General features: G+C 33.5%; 1 protein-coding gene across 4 annotated transcripts in view; it reads left to right on the top strand.

The window, feature by feature from the left end:
• Positions 1-23,587, top strand: part of TRIQK (triple QxxK/R motif containing) — a 94,155-nt gene that overhangs the window by 47,116 nt on the left and 23,452 nt on the right. For 2 of the 4 annotated variants that reach the window (XM_033126119.1, XM_033126120.1), the window contains exon 2: positions 8,679-8,757. In XM_033126119.1, coding sequence (XP_032982010.1) covers positions 8,697-8,757 — 61 coding nt within the window. In that variant the 5' untranslated portion in view covers positions 8,679-8,696. Of the gene's footprint in view, positions 1-8,675; positions 8,758-23,587 lie in introns of all 4 variants that reach the window. The other 2 variants (XM_033126118.1, XM_033126121.1) reach the window with 1 other exon arrangement.

Genomic DNA, 23,587 nt, shown 5'->3' with positions numbered 1-23,587 from the left:
CCTTCTGCTTTGGGCTACCAAACCTCAAACCTTACCTGTAGTTTTACCTGTCCAATTTTCCTCTTTCCTGTTAAAGTGAAAGAGGTAATCTGCTATGATTATTCCTTCAATTGTGCACTGAATTCTATCCCTTCCTATCTACTTAGAAACCTCAATTAGGTTTTACTTTTTTTCCTTTATCTTCACCCCCTCATTTTCTACTGGCTTCTACCACTTATTTTGACTAACTCAAATCTCCATCTGTATTCAAAAACAAACAAGCCCTCAAGAATAAAACAAAACAAAGCATAACAAAAAACGTTACTCTCAACCTCAGTTCTTCCCTACATACTATCCTGTCTACCTCATTCCTTTTATTTTGTAATAGATTTGTCTACACTTTTCATTTCTGCTTTCTCACTTCTGACTTACTGCTTAGCCCATACATAGGGAATAAGTGTTTGAATGTATGTATCAGGGAAGGAGCAGTGAGCAACATTGTTAAATGATGTTACAAGGTCCTATAAAACTGATGAATACCCATTCAGTTTAGGTCCAGATGAGCCATTGCTTCTTTTACTCAGCAGAGCATTTTTGAGATTTACCTCCATTGTTAAATATTATCTGTTTCTTTGTTGGGTAGTTGTGGGGACAGAGTCTCAGAGAGCAGTTTCCAGGCTCTCGGCCTCACGTGGGGAGGTGCTGGCTTGGGTAGTGAATAACCATCAACTGTGATTGGTTGGCTATCAGCTGTAACCAGTTAGCCAGTTGGCTACTGATGTAACTGCGGGGCTGCATTGATTGGTTGGTTGGTTGGCAGGCAGAGAAGTGAATGGTGGACTCAGATCCTGTAGCTACTACTGCATGTGTCTCAACCGGCCGCCAGAGAGAATATAGTGGTATGACTCCCCTGTCTATGGCTCCGTGGGTGTTCTTTTTCGGCCTCGCCATATCCTGCGTTCTTATGCGGGGAGCGGGACCAGAGGCCTCACATGCCACCCCTCGTGACCCATGGAGTAGCGAGCAGGGTCTCCGGCATGACTCCCCACACGACAGTAGTGTATGTATATTACATGGTGTGAATAAACTACATTTCATCAGTTCTTCTATTAATCAGTATTGGGCTATTTCCAGTTTGGGCTATTATGAATAAAGATGCTATGAACATCCTTGTTGTACAAAGCTTTTTTTTTTTTTTTTTTTTGTGGGCATATATATTTATCTCTCTTAGATAAATACCTAGGAGTAGAATTGATGGTAGTCAACTTTGTAAGAAATTGCCAAAAATTTTTCCAATGTGGTTGTATAATTTCACATTCCCATCAGCACTGTATGAGAGTTTCATTGCTCCACATCCTCCCAATATTTTATATAGTAAGTCTTTTCTTTAAACATTCTAGTAGGTGTGTAGTGATATTTCAATTCTTATTTTAATTTTGCTGATTACTAATGGTGTTGAGAACTTCTACATGTTCTTATATGGCATTTGTATATCTTCTTTGGTAAAGTTTCTGTACAAATCTTTTACTCAATTTTTATTGGGTTGTGTGTCATATTATCGAGTAGTTCTTTGTACATTCTGGATGCAAGTTCTGTCAGATACAGGTATTATTAATATTTACTTCCTGTCTATAACTCAACTATTTATTTTATTACTGGTATCTTTTGATGAGCAGAAACTAATTTTGATGAAGTCCAATATGTCTTTTTTTTTCTTTGATGGTCTATACCGGGGTGTCCAAACTTTTTTCAACATTTTTTACCAAGGGCCATATGCGGTAAAATACACAAACAGCCGGGCCACTCACTCGAGGTGAAGTACGTATTGCTTCACCTGGTTTATTTAAGTAAACTAAATATATTTTTGGAATTTGCTGCCAGCCAATTAACAATGGATTGCGGACCGCAGTTGGCCCACGGGCCGCAGTTTTGACACCCCTGGTCTATACTATTTGTGTTCTCTCTAGGAAATATTTGCCTACCCAAGTTCGTAAAATAATCTCTTTTTTTTCCTACTAGCTTTATTATTTAAGTTTTTTTTTTGTTTTTTGTTTTTGTTTTTGTTTTTTTTTTTTAGGTCTATGATCTATTCTCGATTGATTTTTGTTTGTGGTGTGAGATAGGGGTCCACGTTTATTTGTTTGTTTTTCTCATAAGTACATATAGTTGTTCCAGCATTATTTGTTGATACTGAATTTATTTTAGGTCCATAATATGGCTGAAGGGTGAGTCTCAATGACTAAGATTACTTTCTGGAACATGAAGTTTTGGAATTACACAAATAACTGTTCTGTGGTTAAGTTTCTTATGTGTTTTTATGTTAGTGTTGGCAAGTGATCAGATTTTAGAAATCACTTTTTTATATATTCAAGTTTTCACATACTCTCTGCAGCTATAAAGGAAATTAATTTAGTGAGGTAAAGATGAGGTGGTCACTTTGATCCCTGAAAACATTGGAAAGACCACTGTTTAACTCTCCAGTTTTATGCAATAGGAATTTGTTCATCCTTGTAATGACTTACCTCAATACTATATTTATGTCAAGGTATACATTGTCTACTTGGATGTTGTACCACACTTTGATAGTTTTTCAAATTAATTATTGTCTTCATTTCTTTCAAGTATAGATAATTATCTCTGGAAACTTGAATTATCTATCCTTGCTTGAAATATTAAAATATAGATTTCACAAGTTGCGGAATATGGAAGTGACATGTTAAGTAAATTGAAGAGTATAAGTAAATTCATGAAAATGTGAATGAACTTGTCAAAATCATGAAACTAAAAGCTGGATTTGATAGTATATTGCAACATGAGTAGGGAACAAATGACAAACTTGGATCATTAATGGTTCTTTATACTTATGATTTTTGCTTTATCTAGGAAATAGGCCATCATTTGGATGACTTAATAAGTATGTCAACTACATGATCAGCTTTGAACTTTTAAAACAGTACTCTGCAAATGATGAATTTACCTTAAGATCAGGGACAAGTGTCTTTTTTATTCACCACTTATTCATCCCAGCATCTAACATGAGATTGTATTTTCATAATTGGTTCTCAATTGTGATCTAGCCATAACCGAACATCTTTTCTACCTACTTATAACTTCACATTTATGTAAGAATTCCTTAAGTAAGGGTGTATCTTTTAGACTTTAAAACTGAGGTGATTATTTTTTCTGGGGTCATGGGTTGGATCTGTTTTTTTTCTTTTTTCTTTTTTTAGTAACCTGTGTTTTAATATCTATATTTTAATGTCACAGTCTGGATTGAATGCTTTATCTGCAAACAGGGACATGTGCTTTTAGAAGGCTTTGAGTTTCTTATTTCTTTATTTGTTCTTTCTAGATTTCATTGAAAAAAGGTATAAATCAGCAGTAAAATAAAGTGGTCAAAATGTGATTGTATATAATACTACCTTTGTTAATAAAGTTCACATATTATGCTTAAAAATGCATGTGGCAAATTGCTACACAAAATCAGTTTAAAAAAGATATTAAAAATAAAACACTCTTTAATCTTAAATGTCCTAAAAAGCGTAAAATTTTCATTAAATAAAAATTTAATTATCAGTTATTTTAATATACAGTTTAGGTATTAAATAAAATTAGCATTTTCTTCCTTATGTGTGTGTTATCAAGTTTCAAGAATGTTAAGAACTTCTTCGATGATTTAATCTGAAATTATTCCTACACCAAAATTCATAAATAATAAATATTATCTTATTAATCCATATTTTAGTTTGGCTAGGTCTCGGAGCAAGTTAGTTCCTCAGGGAATGTAGTGTTCTTTGTAAAACGTGATGAGATGTACTCTCCAAGGTATCAAATCGTGAAAACAATTTGGTATTGTACATGCTAATATGTCTTTTACTCCCTTTCCACATCTATCACAACACATTTTAAATTGTGGCTGATCATGTATGCAAATAGCTGTCTTATTAGAAATTGCAGCTATATGTGCTAATGTCTCCTGGGATTTCTCGGGAGTTTGCCACCTAACCATCAAAGCAATAGAAATGAATGGTGGTTACCACAAGGCTTTGAAGAACAAAGAAAAGTCAACATTTCAGAGGTTCTAGATGTCTGAGGCATTGACAGTTTGCACCATACACGTGAATTAATATCTCTTTAGATTATTTAAAATAGGCTCAATGTTTTTATTAGGAAAGTAAAATATTTTCTACCTTCTTGTGTTTGTTGCAGCTGATAAAATGTGCGTGTGTACTCGTATTTTCTAGGCACTTTTGTTTCAACATTTGGTAGACTGCCATTTTGCTTAAAGAGTAGGATATAGTAATTTCAAAAACAAGAATAAAGTTTAAATGCTTGATAATTTTAATTAGGGATTACCAATCACTAAAAAAATTAGGAACAAAAATTTAAAACTTGTGTCTCTTTAATGTATTTTCTAGGTTGAAATTCTTTTAAAGTTTTTATATTCACAGGTATTATACATATAAAATGTGTCTGTTCATAGAATGAAAGCCCTTATAAAAATTTTGGTTCCTTACCTTTTTTTGGGGTATAATTTTATTTACGTACATTTTAAAATACATAAAATCAATTTACTTTGGTGAAAAAATAGTGTCTATGGATCCCTTAATATTTTTTAGGTATACAGGTAATGAATGAATAAAATACTGGCCTCTAAAGTGTTCTCCGTTGAGATGTTGGTTTAAGTGACCAGGAAGGAATTGGGGGAAGCATAGTGAGTGACTGTTTTGGTAGATAGCCTTAATAATTTGCTTTTTAAAAATTTAGGTTATTCGATAAAGGCAAAAATAAAATTAAAGAGGGAATAATGGGTTTATTCATTTAGATTAACTTCTCTCCTAAAATGGAGTGATATATTTTCAAGCCCCACACAATCAAGATTAAAATAACTTGACTCTTTATAATTAATAAATGCAAAATGCTATGCAAATAGTTGCTATATAAATTAATTACTTTTGACATTTTTATGGCACTCACGTTAACAATTATTTTTAATGTTCTGAAGTATAAAAATTGAGAACATAGGATTAGGTGATGTCCTGGTTTCAATTCTCGAATTTTAAGGATGTGTTTGTTATCTTAGATGTAATAACTACATGGTTTGTGAGGGGTGACGACTTACTTTATTTGACTTTTTGCCTTAGTTTGTACATTTGTAAATATTGTTGTAGTATTAAATCTGAATATTATTAAATAGAAAAATAGATTTTTATCTGAATTTATAATTTTCTTATACATAAATAGAAATTCTTAATTTATTAAATCATTAATTTGTTGAGGTATTTTACTGACTGCATTAGGACCATTGTTAGCATTGCTCTGTATTACTATATATAAATAAACAATACAGTATGATCTGAACAGATTTCAAATCATTTCACATTTGAGAAACTTAATAATTCTCATTAGGAAAATTACAGTTTGATAATTGCATCAGATCGTATAGAGATATATAAACATATTTGTTTAGTTAAGGTGATACTACCTACTGTTACTAATAGATGCAATATATATAGAGGCTCAAATCCTACAAGTTTCTATTTTATTCTTACTGCAGTATGAAAGAGGAAAACAAGTTGGTTGAATAGCTATTTTCTATATAGTCATTTAGGATCCAGGATGTCATAGGCTCTACAATCTTCATCACATTATTTCCAGCATCACTCTGGAGATCATCTCCATTTCAGCCAGATGAATGAGTATAGAAAGTTTTTATAGATTAGTTCTAGGAGTAGCAAACGTTAATTTTCTTATATTCCATTGGCTGAAATCCAGTCACATGCCAACAACTAGCGTCAAAGGAAGCTGGAAAATGTAGTTCAGTATTCTCAGGGAAAAAAAAAAGGAAACACGTATTTTAGTGACTAGCCAACAGTTTTTCCTATGGTCCACCTATCTGGCTATAAAATAACCATACACATCCTTTTTTCTGTCTCCCCAGTAGGGAGATCTTAAAGTTCCCCATTTACTGCATCCAGCACAAAGTCAACGATCTTAAGCCAATGTACAGTCCTCCCTTTCAAGTTGGAATGTGATTCCTTGAGGTTTACAGACTATGAAATTTACCTACGCTTCCCCAGCTTCACCAATACCCTAATAAATCATGCTGAAGCAGAGGATAACTGTTTCATATGTCCAATAATTACTCCCATTTAGAAGAGGAAAAATGGAAAACAAACAGGAGCCATGCATCCATTGTGATGATGAAACCTGCTATGCAGGAGACCACTAAGAATGTCCATTGTACTGAGTAGAAGTTTCTTGCTTATGTTACCAAATGGAAAGAGTCTGTCCACGCGCACTAGCAGAGCCATACACTAAGCACCAGAATTGCAGTGGAGAAATTAGAATCGCTTTATTTTCAGAGCACTGATCAAGCACAATGGGAAAGCTATGTCTCAAAAGCTCAAACTCCCCAATCCAATGTTCAGGGTGGGTTTTAAAGGAATGTAGGGGAACAGGTATGTGGAAGCACTGGCAGGGCAAGTTTTAATTGGAGGAACTTGGAGCTTGGCCATTTATGGTAAGGGGCGTGAGCACTGGATCTTCCTGGACAACAGGACCCTTCGCTTCTGAAAGGGTTTTGGTGTTCAAGTTCCCGTCATGCCCCAGTCCTTTGATTTTGTGATGGGGGTGTTGAGAGTTTGGTTCCAGGAGCAGCTATAGGTCAAGTTTCTGCATTCTGTGCATGCTTTAGCTGGATGACTCATGGTTTGAGTCTGCTGTCTCAGACAAGCAACTCAGTACAGTGGTACCTCGGTTTTCGAACATAATTCGTTCCGAAAGACCGTTCGAGTTCTGAAACGTTCAAAAACTGAGGCATGGTTTCCCCACAGAAGGTAATGCAAAATGGATTAATCCGTTCCAGACCGTTAAAATCAACCCCTAAAACTGCAAATTTAGCATGAATTTTACTATCTAATGATACCATTAGATTCATAAAATTTACAGCGTTCGTAAACCGAAATGTTTGTCAACGGATATGTTCGAAAACCGAGGTACCACTGTATCTTGTTAAATTGGGTACAACCTTTTGATCTGTTTCTGCAGTTACACTTAGATGCTAATTATGGTATTTTCAGAGAAATTCCCTCCTTCATTTTTCTCCATGACTCTGCCTTCTGAATCGTTCTCCTTCCTGGTCACATATGAAGTGGATGTTACAAATCTACAGTTTGCCTTCCCTGAGGGCTGCACTTTGCTGCTTTAAGTTTAGAGGGCCAATAATTGGTTTTCATTCAAAGACATTTTTAGACAGTTTGTAGTTTCCTTGTAAATATAGTTCTCTCAGAATTTAGTAGCCTTCTTACCCTTTCTAGTTAGTTCCATGTGCCAGTAATCAAACTGAAATTTCTTTCCTAGACATAATTCCCACATCTGCTTTCTTTCTATACTTCAGAACTCTTATGCTTTTCTCTTTCACCCAGTAGTGGCTGCCTCCAGGTGATCTGAAACAATAGCATCAGGTGAGAAAGAAACATCCTTAATCTGCTCTTCAAACTAAGGAGTCTTCATTGACCTTTTTTCTTCAACACGTTTCTCACTTTTATTTCCTGTATTTGGCTTTTCAGAGTTGGCTTCTCCAACCTTGTTTATCTCCAAATTATTGAGTTCTGTATTCCCTTATAGTTTTGCTTAAACACTGGTCAATTCTTGCCTGACCTCATCTTTATCTTGTTGCTTCTTTACTAGAAGCAGTGAGAAACAACTTCCAGGCACCAGTCTGGGAAACATTTAGGTCTGTAATAAATAGACCCCACAAATGTGTAATAACTCAATCATAGTAGTTCATTCCTTGTTTAGTAGAGTACTATGATGGTAAACAAGTTAGAGAGAGCACCCTCCTCCAACTCAGGCTGACCAAGATTCTGTGTTCCTACAAATGTACCCTTAGGATTTGTCTAGGGATCATTTCCATTCTAGCCAATTAGAAGTGAAAAGAGAACACAGAATTCAACAAGGGAGATTTTTAATGTTCAGGTCTGCAAATGACACACGTCACTTTCATTCATACTCTATTGACAAGAACTCAATTATGTGTTTGAACTGAAGGTAGGAAATATAGTCTAACTGTGTCAGGAAGAGAAAAAGAATATGGTAGTAGGTTGTCTCTGCCAGAATATTTAAATTCAATAAAAATAATAGGATTTAAAAAATATGTTGTGGATTAAATCAAACAATATATGTAATATAGTAAGCATGAGAATGTAGTTTGTATTGTTTATAGAAAGAGAGCAGAACTAGAATACAGATTCCTAAACTTTTTTTTTACCTATGTCATATTTATTAAAACAAAATTCAAACCTGAGAGTCGAACTTGAGCCTTTTTGTGTAGCAGACGTAATTGAAAAGAACATACTGTTAAAAAGCATGACTACAGCTCCAAATCATTTGAATAAATAGTACATGATTTTCACATTTACAAATAATGCTCTCTAAAAGTGTGATTTAATTATTGATAGTATATGATAAAATAAGTGTTACGAAGAACAAATGATTAGGAAATTGAATTACCAGCAACTGTATCCTTAATAATGTACTTGAATTTTGTGTTCTTTACTGATATCTAATGGGAATGTCAAAGGCATTTTTACCTATTGCTTTAAACATGAATTTTATGGAATAAATTATTCCTGAAGTTTGTAGATAGTTCTTTTGATTTTTTAGGACTTCATCATAATTTTCTTTCTTTGCAGCAGACATTTTGGAGATCAAAGATGGGTAGAAAAGATGCCTCCACTATAAAACTTCCTGTTGATCAGTACAGAAAGCAAATTGGTAAGCAGTGAAATCCCTTTGATATATTCCTACGAATTAATATAAAGATAAAAAAGCAATTAGGTGTGATATTAAGAATGTAACTTTTCCTCAATACATATAATATGCAGAATATGAATAATGAAAGACTGTGTGGAATTCTTAAGGATCAGAAAATAAGTGCAGCCCTGTCTACCAATGGAAAAATACATTTTGTGTACTTGTGATTTTTTCAAAGCTCTTAAAATTTTTAATTTAATAAGAACAAAAATATGTTTATTCATAAGGATAGATGCTTTTAATAGTATTTTAATATTATAATCTATTAAATCTTTTTATCCATTTAAAAATTTTTCTGTTGTCTATTAATGGTAATAATTCGATATCCTCAAAATTCTCTATTAAAATTTTACTTTAGTAAAATGGTGAACTGGAGGGAAGTCCACTCATCACCATAGGAAGATAACAGGAAATTTATGTTTTAGACTATGCTCTAGATGCAGGATTTTCTACCCATTCTTTTCAAGGATGCATGGAATAGTTATAAAAAATTACCCATATATTAGTCACACACCAAGTCCTCCCATTTTAAAGAATCATTGTCCTACAACCACAACTTTGAACAAAGTGTAGTAAATTAGAAATCAAAAGCAAAAAAAGGTAACTCTCCTTCCTCAACCCCTACCCTCTTTTTTTTTTTTACATGTTATTTCCCATTCTCACCCATTTCCACTCCTTTGGGGGGAAAAATAATTTAAAAATTTCTAAATAACTGAAAGATAAACAAATTACTAGTTGCAATAGAAGTCATAAAATAAGTAGAACTAATTGATACCAAAAGAATATATACCTATTTCATAATATGATACAGAAGGTACACTCAATAAAGGAAAAGATATTCCTGCAAAACAAGAGATGCAAGGTGAAAAAATATTTAGAATACATATATCCAATTAAAATTTATATGTAGAAAAATAAAGTCCTACAAATAAATAAAATAGTCTGGAAACCCAATAGTAAAATGGGCAAAAAATACAAAGAGACAGTTCATGAAAGGGGAAATCTAAATAGACAAATAAATAAAATAAAACAACAATTACAATAAATATGAAATAAAAGAGACTTAGGTAAAAATATAACTTACCTAACTGGAAGTCAGATAAATACAAATTAAAAAACAGTATTTCTAACTGGATTAATTTCTTGAGGGAGGGTTTATGATGTTTGATTTCTTTTGTATGCCTTTTCTTCCTTCACTTATAGGATGGCTTATGAATAAACTGTGAGTTCTTTTGTTATTTATATGTTTAAACAGAAGGATTGACTTACCAGCTTGAAGTCTCTGTTCAATTGTGATGTGCTAAGCACATAAAAGAAGAAGAACCATATTGTGGGTCAATCCACAACCCAACTCTTAAATAATACAATTCTTAGAATTTTGACAAGTGTATCTACCGTGTTTCCCCGAAAATAAGACCTAGACAGACCATCAGCTCTAATGCGTCTTTCGGAGCAAAAATTAATATAAAACCCAGTCTTATTTTAATATAATTCTGGGTATTATATAATATAATATAATATAATATAATATAATATAATATAATATAATATAATATAATAAAGGATATGAGTTATCCTGGGTGTATTTTGCAAATGCAGTACTCATATCAAACAAAATATGTTAAGAATAAAATAGTGAGAGTATACTTTTGTTTACTCATTTTAAGGATAATGCTCTTTAGTCTTAATATTCTCATGCATATACTATAGAATACTATTATATATATTACATATATATATATATATATATATATAAGGTTTTTGTAAAGGTAGAGAAAGAAACAAAATAGAAAAGCTATTAATTAATTAATAAAATTAAATAACCAAGATAGTAATTAATCCAAGGATTTTCTCAAGGAAGGATTTTCTAATTTTCTGTGTCAGAGTTTGAAGGTACCACTGAACTCATACTAATGATGATAGATCTGCTATCACTGATACCATCTATTTTAAATGGAGTCCAATGCAGATGTTTCCCAGTTATGATCTAAAATGTGAGGAAGGAATAAAAGCAGCTAGAATAATCTTGGGGAGATATTTCAGTATTGGTATAAAAAAAAGAATGACTGATAGCCAATGGATTGAGTATCATAGTGTTTTGTGAATATTAAAGTTATTAGTAAGCTAATTTAGATTGCTAATAAACTTTCACAAAGAACGGTGGCATTATATGTGTGTAATGTCCCCTTGTTACTAAATCTTAATTATGTCAATTTTGTATGGTCAGTCAATAATTGTATGTGGCAAAAACCAGTCGCATTTTTGAGTGATTATTTTAACATTGCTCTTTAATATTTATCTTCTGCAAAAGTTTTGCCTTTTCAATTATGTATTAAATGACAGTGATTAGTGGCTTTCATAAAAGCCTTTTTTTACAATATTTTTTGCTCAGATAAGAATCAAATGAGGTGACACTGTGACTGGAAACACCTTGTAGTTCAGAATCTTTAAGGTAAATGGACACTGTTTGAATTATTGTAGCATGATCTTTGGAATGTATAGGAAACTGAAATGAAAACCTTTTCACTTTCAAGGAAATAAACTAAGAAAGACTGGCTATTCTGAAATATTGCTGACTACCAGGGGAAGTAAATTGATTTGGGCCTTCTCATTTCTTCAGAAATAATTTTTAAAAAATAGATGGTATTAGATTGACTGATATCACATGTATTAATCTAGAGATAAATCATTTCAAAATTGGAAAATAAGAGAATTTTAAAAATTGTTTTAACATAATTAAGTTATTTTATAAATAGATGTTAGTAAATACGTCAGGCCAAATCATATTTATACGTGCTAGGTGAATTATATAAAAATACAACTAACTTGCTAAAGCTCTATTTTCTTATATAATAGAAGTAGCTAACTATTATTAGGCATCTTGTCCTGGACACATCTTATTTCATCCTTACACCAGTCCTATGATATAGGAACTGTTATTATCTACCTTATTACAGACCAGGAAAACTCGGCACAGATGAGTTAACGAATTTTCCCAAGATTCTACAATCAGGAAGAGTTAGAGCCAGGACTCAATTTCAAGAAATTGACCACAGAAGTCCTTCACTATACTGCATCCCTGGGTCAAAAACTATATATTAGGTACTGGCAAATGCAAAGATAATTAAGTCACAAGATCTGAGTTCATGAAATTGACAGTATAATAGCGTTATAGCTATCATGAGAGTCTCAGGTACCTCTGCTTTTAATTTAGAAATACAAAGTCCAAAATATGATTCTTGTATTTCTTCATTCTCTCTATAGTTACCAAACTCCTTAGACATTACTATAGTTTATTCAGTCAAAATTAATATACAATTGTATACATATTTACTACTTCCTTTTACGTCCCAGACATTTTGTGATCCTTGTAATCATTTTCTTGGTGCCCGATGGTAATTTTTTTAGAATTTCCTAGAATATGTGCCTGCTTGTGACAAATTCTCAGTTTCTTTTATGATACTGACATACATTTTTTTGTTTGTTTTTTTACATACCATTATTTTTGAAATACATTTTTTCTGGTTATAGAATTCTCATTTGGGAGGTTTTATTTTTATTTCATCGTGTGTTCTTTCAATACATGAAAATAACACTGCACTTTCACTATTATTTTTGCTGCTGAAAAGTCAATCTAAGTGTTGCTTCTTTGAAAATAATCCTTTTTTAAATTAAATTTATTGAAGTGACATTGGTTAGTGAAATATAGGTTTCAAGTGTATATTTCTATAATACATCGCCAAGTATTTGACTGACTTTTCCCTGTTCTACCACCGCCCTCGCCCTTACCCTCTGTTAACCACTAAACTGTTGTCTGTGTCTATGAGTTTTTGTTTCTTTATTTATTTGTCTTATCCCTTTCTTGCTTGTTGTTTTATTTCCCACATATGAGTGAAGTTATATGGTTCTTGATTTTTTCTGTCTGACTTGTTTTGTTAGCATGATAATCTCAAGATCTAGTCATCTATTGAAGGACACTTTGGATGTTTCCATGTCTTGGCCACCATGAATAATGCTGCAATGAACATTGGAGTATGTATATTTTTATGAATAAATGTTTTCAGATTTTGGGGTAGATACCCAGAAGAGGGATTGCTGAGTCATATGGTAATTATATTCTTAATTTTTTGAGGAACCTCCATACTGTTTTCCATAGTTGCTGTACCAATTTACATTTCCACCAGCAGTGTATGAGTGTTCCTTTTTCTCCCCAGACTCTACAATCTACAACACTTATTATTATTTGTCTTGTTGATGATATACATTCTAAGAGGTATGAGGTGATATCATTGTGGTTTCATTTGCGTTTCCCTTATAGCCAGTGAAATTGAGCATTTTTTTCATATATCTGTTGGCCATTTATATATCTTCTTGGGAGAAATGTCTGTTGAGGACCTCTGCCCATTTTTCAATTGCATAGTTTGTTTTTTGTTGTTATTGAGTTGTACGAGTTCTTTATATATTTTGTATATTAGCCCCTTAATGGAGGCATTTGCAAGTATCTACTTCCATTTGGTTGTTTGCCTCTTTCTCTTGTTGATGGTTTCTTTTGCTGTGCAGAAGTTTTTTAGTTTAATGTAGTCTCATTCATTTATGTTTGTGTTTACTTCCCTTGCTTTTGAGGTCAAATTCATAAAATCCTCTTTAAACCCAAGGTCCATAATTTTAGTACCTATGCTTTCTTCTATGCAATTTATTGTTTCAGGACTTATGTTTAGGTCTTTGATCCATTTTGAGTTAATTTTGGTACATAGTGACAGATAGCAGTCTAGTTTCATTCTTTTGCATTTGACTTTTCCAATTTTCCCAGCACCATTTATTGAAGAGGCTGTCTTTTCTCCATTGTACGTTTTTGGCTTCTTTGTCGAAAATTACCTGTCCATATATATATGCGTTTTTTTCTGGGTTGTCAATTCTATTCCATTGGTCTATGTGTCTGTTTTTTTGCCATACCATGCTATTTTGATTATTCTTGCTTTGTAGTACCGTGTTTCCCCGAAAATAGGACCTAGCTGGACAATCAGCTCTAATGTGTCTTTTGGAGAAAAATTAATATAAGATCTGGTATTATATTACATTATATTATACCTGGTCTTATATTAAAATAAGACCCAGTATTATATTACATTATATTATATTATATATTATATTATGTTATATTATATTATAATTAATTATATTAGGTTTTTCTCCAAAAGACACATTAGAGCTGATTGTCCGGCTAGGTCTTATTTTTGGGGAAACACGGTCGAAGCTGAAGTCAGGGAGTGTGATACCTCCAGCCTTATTCTTTTTTCTCAGGATTGCTGTGGCCATTTGGGTCTTTTGTGATTCCATACAAATCTGATTATTTTTTGTCTTATTTCTTGAAAAAATGCCACTGGGATTTTGATGAGCACTACATTAAATCTGTATATTGCTTTGAGTTATAGGGCCATTTAAGTATGTTGATTATTCCAATCCATGAGCACAGGATGTCTTTCCATTTCTTCGTGTCTTCTTCAATTTCTTTTAACAATGTCTTCTAGTTTTTAGTGTACAGATCCTTCATATCCTTTGTTGAGTTTATTCCTAGGTATTTTATTCTTTTTGTTGTAATTGCAAAAATAATTTTTTTTTTCATTTCTTTTTCTGCCATTTTATTGTTAGTATATAGGAATGCAATGAATTTTTGTACACTGATTTAGTATCCAGCAACTTTACTGTATTCATTTATTATTTCTAATAGTCTTTTGATGGAGTTTTTAGGGTTTTTGTATATAAAGAATCATGTCATCTGCAAATAGTGACAATTTAACTTCTTCATTTCTAATTCAGATGCCATTGCCCAATACTATGTTGAATAACAGTGGTGATAGGGGGCATCCCTTTATTTTTCCTGGTTTTAGAAGAAAAGCTTTTAGTTTTTCACCATTAAGTATGATATTAGCTGAAGTTTTGTCGTACATGGTTTTTATTATTGAAGTACTTTCCTTTTATACCCATTAAGTGTTTTATCATAAATGGATGTTGTATCTTATCAAATGCTTTTTCTGAATCTATTGATATAATCGTATAATTTTTATCTTTTATATTTTTATCAATGTATTTGTATCACATTGATCGATTTGCACATGCTGAACCATGTTTGTGCCCCTGAAGTGAACCCCACTTGATCGTGATATATAATGTTTTTAATGTATTGTTGCATTTGATTTGCTAGAATTTTGTTTAGGATTTTTGCATCTATTACTCATCATAGATATTGGTCTGTAGTTTTATTTTTTTTGTGCTGTCCTTACCAGATTTTGGTATCAAGTTAATGTTGACCTTATAAAATGAGTTAGGAAGTATTTCCACTTCTTCTGTTTTTTTGGAAGAGTTTGAGGAGGACAAGTATTAAATCCTCTTTGAATGTTGGGTAGAATTCACTAGTGAAGCTTTCTGGACCTGGACTTTTGCTTTTGGGGCGGTTTTGGATGGTTGTTGCAATTTTGTTACTGTTTAGATTTAGATTTTCCAGTTCTTCATGATTCAGTCTAGGAAGGATATATGTTTCTAACAACTTGTCCATTTCTTCTAGGTTATTGAATTTGGTGTCATGTAGTCCTTCATAGTATTCTTGTAGGATCATTTGTATTTCCATGGTATCCATGGTAACTTCTCCTCTTTCATTTCTGATTTTATTTATTTGTGTCTTTTCTCTTTTTACCTTGGTGAGTGTAGCCTAGGGTTTGTCAATTTTATTAATCTTTTCGAAGAAGTAGCTCTGTGTTGCATTGATTTTTCTTTCTATTGCTTTTTTGTTCTTTATATCATTTAGTTCTGCTATAATTTTTATTATTTCCTTTCTTTTGCTGAATTTTGGTTTCATTTGCTCTTCTTCTAGTTCTTTAAGATGTATTGTTAGGTTGTTTATTTGGGATTTTTCTTGTTTCTTGAGATAGGTCTGCAATGATATAAATTTTCCTTTTAATACTGCTTTTGCTGCATCCCAGTAATTTTAATACGATATATTTTCATTTTCATTTGTTTCTACGTATCTGTTGATCTCTCCCTTTATTTCTTCTCTGACCCAGTTGTTCTTTAAAAGCATGTTGTTTAATCTCCACATATGTGTTGTTTTTCTTGCTTTCTTTTTCAGTTGATATCCAATTTCAAAGCCTTGTGGTCATAGAATATGCTTGGTATGATTTCAATCTTCTTAAATTTGCTAAGACTAATTTTGTGTCCCAACATCTATCCTTGAGAATGTTCTATCCTTGAGAATGTTCATGCACACTAAAAAAGAATGTATAGTCTGAAATTGTAGGATGAAGTGCTCTATAAATGTCCATTAGGTGCATTTGGTCTAATTTGTCATTTAAGGCTGGTATTTCCTTGCTGATTTTCTGTTTGGGTGATCTCTCCATAGCTGTCAATGGTGTATTTTTTCCCCTACTATAATTATGTTTTCCACAGTTTTTCCCTTTAGTTTTGTTAGTAGTTACTTTGTATATTTTGGTGCTTCCTGATTGGGTGCATATATATTAATAAGTGTTACGTCTTCTTGTTGTATTGCCCTCTTTATTATTATGAAATATCCATTGTCTCTTGTTACCTTTTTTATCCTGAAGTCTGTTTCGTCAGATATAAGTATGGCTACACAACTTTTCTCTAGATTCCATTTGTTTGGAATATCGATTTCCACCCTTTCACTTTGTCTATATTTGTCCTTATAACTGAGATGTGTCTCTTGCAGGCAGCATATGGTTGTGTTTTGTTTTTTGATCCAGTCTGCTACTCTGTCCCTTTTTATTGGTAAGTTCAGTCCATTTACATTTAGAGTGATTATTGATATATGAGGATTTTCTATAGCCATCTTATGTTTTGTTTTTTGGTACCTTGGTGTCTACATTGTTTCTTTGCATCTTTGTTTCTGTCTGTCATTTTAGTTTGGTGGTATTCTATGATTTTTCCCTCTGTTTCCTTTTTTCTTCTTATGTGTCTCAGGATATTTTGAGTAGTTACCATTAAGTTTATGTAAAAGAATTTTTCATATATACAGTAGTCCTTTTCTTCAGCATGCTTCTTATCTTCATTCCCCTTTGGAAATTGAGGCCTTTAATTCCCGTTTTATCTTTTTTGTTGTTTTCTTTTGGTCACAAATTATCCCTATTTATCTTGTGAGTTGGTTTCTGAGTTGCAGTAACAAAATGTCTTCTTCTTCTCTTTTTCTTTTTTTATATTTTTATCTTCTTTACCCTTTATGTTATGTTTAAGTATATAGTGCCCTATTATGTTTAGTGGTTGCCATTTCCTGCTTCTCTCCGTCTGTTAGTAATCTTGCTCATGACTTTATATTCTTTTGACTTTCTGTTTCAGGTCTAATAGCCTCCTTCAGTATTTCCGGCAATGCAGTCCTTGTGTTGGAAATTCCCTCAGCTTCTGTATGTCAGAAAGGTCTTTATTCCTCCTTTATATCTAAATGATAACTTTGCTGTGTATATTATTCTTGGCTGGTAATTTCTCTCTTTCAGTAGTTTGAATATTTTCTTCCAGTCCTGCCTTGTAGAGTTTCTGTGGAAAAGTCTGATGATAGTCTAATGAGCTTTCCTTTGTAGGTTACTATCTTCTTTTCCCTGGCTGCGTTGAGATTTCTTACTATGTCGTTAATTTTTGACAGCTTCAATAGAATGTGCCTTGGAGAAGGCCTTTTTGGATTGAGGTAAGTAGGTGTTCTTTTTGCTTCTTTGAATTGATGATCCAGTTCTTTCCATAGGTTTGGGAAGTTCTCATCGACTATTTATTTGAATAGACTCTCTGTGCTCTCTCCCTTTCTTCTGCTTCTAGTATATCCATTATTCTTATGTTTCTCTTTCTGATGGTGTCAGACAGTCTTGTAAGAGTTCTTTCATTTCTTTTAACTCTCAAGTCTCTCTTCTTCCATCTATGTCATTTCCAGATTTTTGTTTTTGATATCACTAATACTTTCCTCCATTAGGTCAGCTCTGTTTCCTAAGCTGGCTAGTATATTCTTCATCTCTTTTATTGAGTTCTTCAGATTCAGGATTTCTATTTGGTTCTTTTTTAAAATTTAAGTCTCTTTGGTAAAATACTCATTTTGTTTGTTGATTTTCTTTCTGAGTTCATTAAAGTGCCTAACTGAGTTTTCTTGTATCTTGTTGAATTTTTTCAAAACTGCAATCTTGAATTCTCTGTCATTTAAGACACGTATATCCATGTCTTTAAGTTCATTTTCTAGAGAGTTTTCATTTTTTTCTGAGCTGCCTACTACCTTGGTTATTCATGGCAATTAATGAATTACTATTTCTCTTCCTGCACATCTACAAGAGTGGATTCTGGAGCAGATTGATATGAAGAGGTCTTTCTTTTGCTTTCTAGTACGTATCACTGGAGTATTTTATTTTCTCTCATGTTGCAGCATTTTATTTTTTCTTGCACTGTACTGGTTTCTAGCACGATGGGAGGTTTCCTGGGATGCGGGCTTCTCCTCTGTGGACAGGTCACCTGGGTCTCAGGACACTACCCACATGGGAGGATGTGGTGGGCGATGGGGTTCTGAGCCTCTAAAACCCTAAGCTACCCTTGCAAACCGATGCAGAGCTTGTGTGTCTCAGAAGCTCTGGTTATGCCCACAAGGATCAGCCTGGAAAGGTGGGGGGCAGGGTGGCCTGGTAAAGGCAGCATGTATATCTGTGGCTCCGAGCAATGGCAATTTCCAGCCCACAGTTGTCTTGCCCTTACAGCTCCTTCCCTGTCACCAGAGTTACCTGCGGTGTGCATCTGCCCCTCTGGGACTGTCTATTCAGTTCTCAGAGCTGTAGATATTCTGCTCTTTAATGTGATACTTGTAAGGTATTTTTTTCTGGGGCCTATTTCTAACTCTGGGAGGGTGGGGTGGGAGGTGGCCAGACTTCTGATCTTTGTTTTCTGCCTGGCACTGAGGGCTTAAACCGCAGTTCTCACTCTTCTGTATTCCGTCTTTGCCCCGAGGTCTCTGCCCAATGGATCACTGAGTTCAGCTGTATTACAGGCTGATCTGTCAGGTAGAAATGCTCAGGGCCACAAAGAGTTCACCTGCAGTCTAAATTTTCCCCTCTCCCAAGAGTGCAGTGAGTTCCAGGCTGTGTTCTGAGACCTGTGCATCCTGCGGCCGTGTCTCTGTACTTCCCCTTTCCCTCTTCCCTTGTTTACCCATATTCGCCCACCTTTGGGTTTTTCAACGTGCAGATCTCTCAGACATGCTTGTGTGCTCCATGGGGTATCCTTTGCTGTTCAATTTGTTGTAACTTCCAAGGGAAATTTCAAGGATCACCCCTCATGCCACCATGTTTCTGACGTCACTCAAAAACAATCTTAATATTTTTTAAATATCCACTATAATTTCTATTTTTAATTGCTATTTAATTTTAATATATATCCTTTTTCCTCATTAATATTGAGACTTGCTTTTGTTACTTTAGATCCTATTGTTTTATTCTATAATTCTCTTCATGATTTCCTTCATTGTAATTCTTTAACTTTTCTTTTTTTTTGTAATTATTTGAGTTGAATGCTTTGCTATTTATTTTTCAAACTTTTTTTTTACTAATTATTTAATGGATCTATTTTCTTCATTATATTATTGGCATCATTATATTATTTAGAGCTTTCTTAAATTACTGAATTATATATATTATATATAATTATACAAGTATATATAATTCAGTATGTATAGAATTATATATACTGTGCATATATATGTATTTCAATTGATTTTTAACTTGATTGTTTTTGTTCAGAGCATGTTTTCAGTATGATGTCAGTTTTTGATATTAAGCCTTCCTCTATTGCTTAGTAAGTGGTCAGTTTTGTTAATTTCTGTCTGTGCTTGAAAGGAATAGGTATTCTCTAACATTGGGATTCATTACTGCTTATGTTAATTGTGGTATTCAAATTTGTTTTGAAATTTATATGAATGTTTGAACTGCCATTCTGTGAGAAAGGAGAATTAACTTATCCTTACTAATACTATGGAGACTATGGAGGTGTCAATTGTATTTTTTTGGTTTTTGCTTTGTATATTTTTGAGGTTATGTTGTTGTTGCATAGCATTCCTACATTGTTATGTATTTTTGATAATTCCCCCTTTTCCATTAAATAGTGGCCTACTTATTTATAAAATGCTATTAAGTTTTTTCTTACAGTCTTATTTGTCTTACACTGATATTGATAAATACCTTTGTGTAGTGTGCTTATATTTTTTCCCTATTCCTTTCATCTAGTCCTAAACACTGTTTTACATTTTGAGACAGTATAAGATTCTCTGAGCAAGAAAATTTAATCCTATATCATTTATTGTAAGTGAACATTGTAGCTATCTTTCCATAATTTTATTTTTTATTTTTGATTTGTGGTGGTTTTTCCTTGTTAATCTCTACACTATCCTTTTCTGAAAAATTTTTAAAGTTTTACTTTCAATTTCCCTCTCTCTTTTTTAATTTCCTCAGATTTTATCTGGCACATTTGACTTAATGAAATCTAAAGTGTATCAATATCTGTATTTATCATAAACAATATAAAAATTTTTAACTCTATCTTTTTACTTATTCTTCTTGTTCATGTTGTTTGTATTCATACATCTTTTGTTTTAAACAGCACAAACTCAGTTTTTATAATTATTATTTTTATGTTTTTAGTCACCAGTAATTATTTAAATCTAACTTTATGTTTGCTATCTGTACAAACCAATACCTTTTCTTTTTTATTTTAAATCTTCTGGTGCAGTTGTTTTGCCTTCATGCAAGTATCTATTAGTGGCAAAATTTCTCACTGTCTGCTTCTGTTACTGTGTTCATACTTGAATTATATTTTAGCTGGGTACATAATTTAGTTGATATTTGTATGTGCTTAGAACTTTGAAAATACTGTTCTATTCATTTCCTGTTCCGGTGTTCCTGATGAGAAGTATTCCGTTAGTCTACTTGTCATTTCTTTTAGTTATTTTTTAATCTCCTGTAAGTGTTCGCATTACAATATCCATATTTCTTAAAATTGCTTTTATATTTTTCTTTCTTTATATCTTTATCTTATTCTGTCTGGGTTTATTTCTCAGATCTGTCTTCTCTGATTAGAGTTCACCAATTCTCTCTCTCTTGCTCTCTCTCTCTCTCTCTGTCTGTCTCACTCTCTGTCTCATTTATTTATTACTATTTCTAACTTGCACCCATGGACATATAATGTCAGTGACTTTTTTATGTCATGTGTAAAAGGTCTGTTTGGTCATTTAAAAATCATTTTTGTTTTATTTCTTTTTTTTTCTTCCATAATTATTTTAAACACTGATTTTATATATTCTTTCAAAATCTTCCACTATTCCTTCTTCTTATGTGGCCAACTTTCCCAGTTGTTGTATTGGCTTATTCTACATAATTCTGTTTTCTTCTTCTTCTTTTTTTTTAATCGCTTTGTGCTTTATGGTTCTGACTCTGTGTGTGTGTGTGTGTTTCTTTCTGTTTTCTCCCTTTGTGAAAGTCCTGGCAGTCTGAATTGTGAAATATTCTTACAGAGCAATGTTCTATTTACTTATTGACAATAGGGATTTTATAGATTTTTGGACCATTGTCCTGGATATATTTCTTGGCCTAATATTTCTGTAATTTGTACCTCACACCTTGTTTTGGGTCTAAAAGGCTTAAGATTTGTGTTTCTCACAGGAAACACATCTTTCCTCCTCACCATGAGCTTAGAGAAAGCATTTCTTAAAATTGCTTTTTCTCCAAACAAGTTCAGATTATTTTTCTGTCCTCTTTGTGTGGCTTGGTCAGTCCTTTGAGGACCTCAGCTTTATCCAAATGTCTTCAGTTTCAGCTCCTTTCTCACAGTAGCACTGTACATGCCTGGGCCTTAAAAGTCAATGTGCAGTTCTCTTGACATCTAAAACCAGGCACTAATACACCATCCACCACCTTCACACTTAGGGCTACCATAGTATCAGCTGGAACTACTGTCTTGCTTTGAAATTATTTTGTTGTTCTTGTTTGTTCGTTTCTGGCATTTGAACATTTATTTTCTTTTACCATAAATGCATGTATGTATGTGTGTCTTTGTAAATAGAATAGGTCTAACAATTAAGTTTGTGAACTTATTGAAACAATGTTGCTAACCTTTTTTGGTATCATAGAGATTATTCATTATGAATTTGTACCAACTGGACAAAGTTAACCAAGTTTACTATTTGGAAGTGCTGAAAAGCCTGCGTGAAAAAGTTACACGACCTGAACTTTTCGCCAACAATTCATGGCTCTTGCATCACGACAATGCACCGGCTCACACAACACTGTGAGGGAGTTTTTAACCAGTAAACAAATAACTGTGTCGCGTCCAGCACAACACAGGCAGTGAGGGTACGAGAATGGGCGGCTTTGGGTTAAGTTTTAAGAAAGAAACATACAGAGACTTAATACAGTTAAATCTCAGAAGGCCAGGGGTCTCACAGTTCTGAAAGACTGGAGCCCAGATTTGAGCCGACTGGAGGTTTTTATTGATAAGTATACAAGGGAGTAGCAGTGTTTTTGGCATGGCCTGTGAGACTCACTTATCATGTTATAGAAACAACCCAAACCAATTATGTTGATCTTCAAACAGCCGAAGAAGAAAGTCTTTGAGGTGAGGTATGCAACTCTTTTAAGGGACATATGTCACATGTTGAAATTGTTTCACAGAGCTGAGCGAAGAGAGTTTAATCTTATCACTCTCAAGACTTTTTTCCCAGTTAGGTGAGAGGGAAAAGTCAGAGCTAGCAGTGGCTTTTTCCAGGCAGGGGGAAGCGGAGACAAGGCCCCTTCCCAAATCTTTTTAAGGCACCTCATGGGGGTCTCCATGGGGTTCCGCCTGGCTTGAGTTCCCGGCCTCCCCCCACCCCTCGTGGGGAATCTTACTGGTCATTGGCCGCAAACCCTCTTTTGGAGTCTAGATAGAGAGAAATATATAGTCCCAGAGATGCACAGTCTCACAGACTAATCTTTCCTTAAGAAAAGACGCGGGGGGGTGGGGTAGGGGGGTGGGGGGGCTGGGGGGACAGTCTGCTAGGCTGCTGTGTGACAACATAACTGTATTGGAATACCCTCCCTACTCACCTGGCCCCCAGTGACTTCTTTCTTTACCTGAATAGAGAGGAAATATTGAAAGGAAGACATTGTGATGACATTCAGGTGTCAAGGGTAATATGTTGACAGCTCTGATGGCCATTCCAGAAAGAGTTCCAAAATTGCTTTGAAGGGTGGACTAGGTATTAGCGTTGGTGCATAGCTTCCCAAAGGGAGTAGTTCAAAGGTAGTGATATTCAGCAACAAGGTATGTAGCACTTTTTCTAGGATGAGTTCGCGAACTTAATTGTCAGGCCTTGTACATCCTTTGTTTAAACTACTTTGTTTATATTGGTCTTAGATGCTCTATCATTTCTCTTAAAATAGTAAACAGTATCTTTAACTGACTTGAAAACTTATTGAAATATGCTGTTGTTTAATAATCCTGAAGTTAGTATTTTATCTTCCCTGTGATACTTTTTGTTGTTTACCTTTGGTTTTATCTACCCCAAAGAGTACATTATACATACTAGCAGCAACTTCAAAAAAAAAAAAAAAATTGTGGAGTTTTTCTTTTTGCTAAGTGCAAACTAAACATTGATATACTTTCTAATATCTTCTACTTAACTACATTTCCCTGAATATATAAGTTGTTGCTTGGTTAACATTTTCAGTATAATTTTTTGGGAAATTAATTTATATATCATGAGCAACTTGTTGGTTTATCTTTTTAGCAAACCATA

Source organism: Rhinolophus ferrumequinum, chromosome 14, assembly GCF_004115265.2.
Source record: "Rhinolophus ferrumequinum isolate MPI-CBG mRhiFer1 chromosome 14, mRhiFer1_v1.p, whole genome shotgun sequence".
Taxonomy (NCBI): Eukaryota; Metazoa; Chordata; class Mammalia; order Chiroptera; family Rhinolophidae; genus Rhinolophus; species Rhinolophus ferrumequinum.
This window is presented reverse-complemented; position numbering and strand designations above follow the sequence as displayed.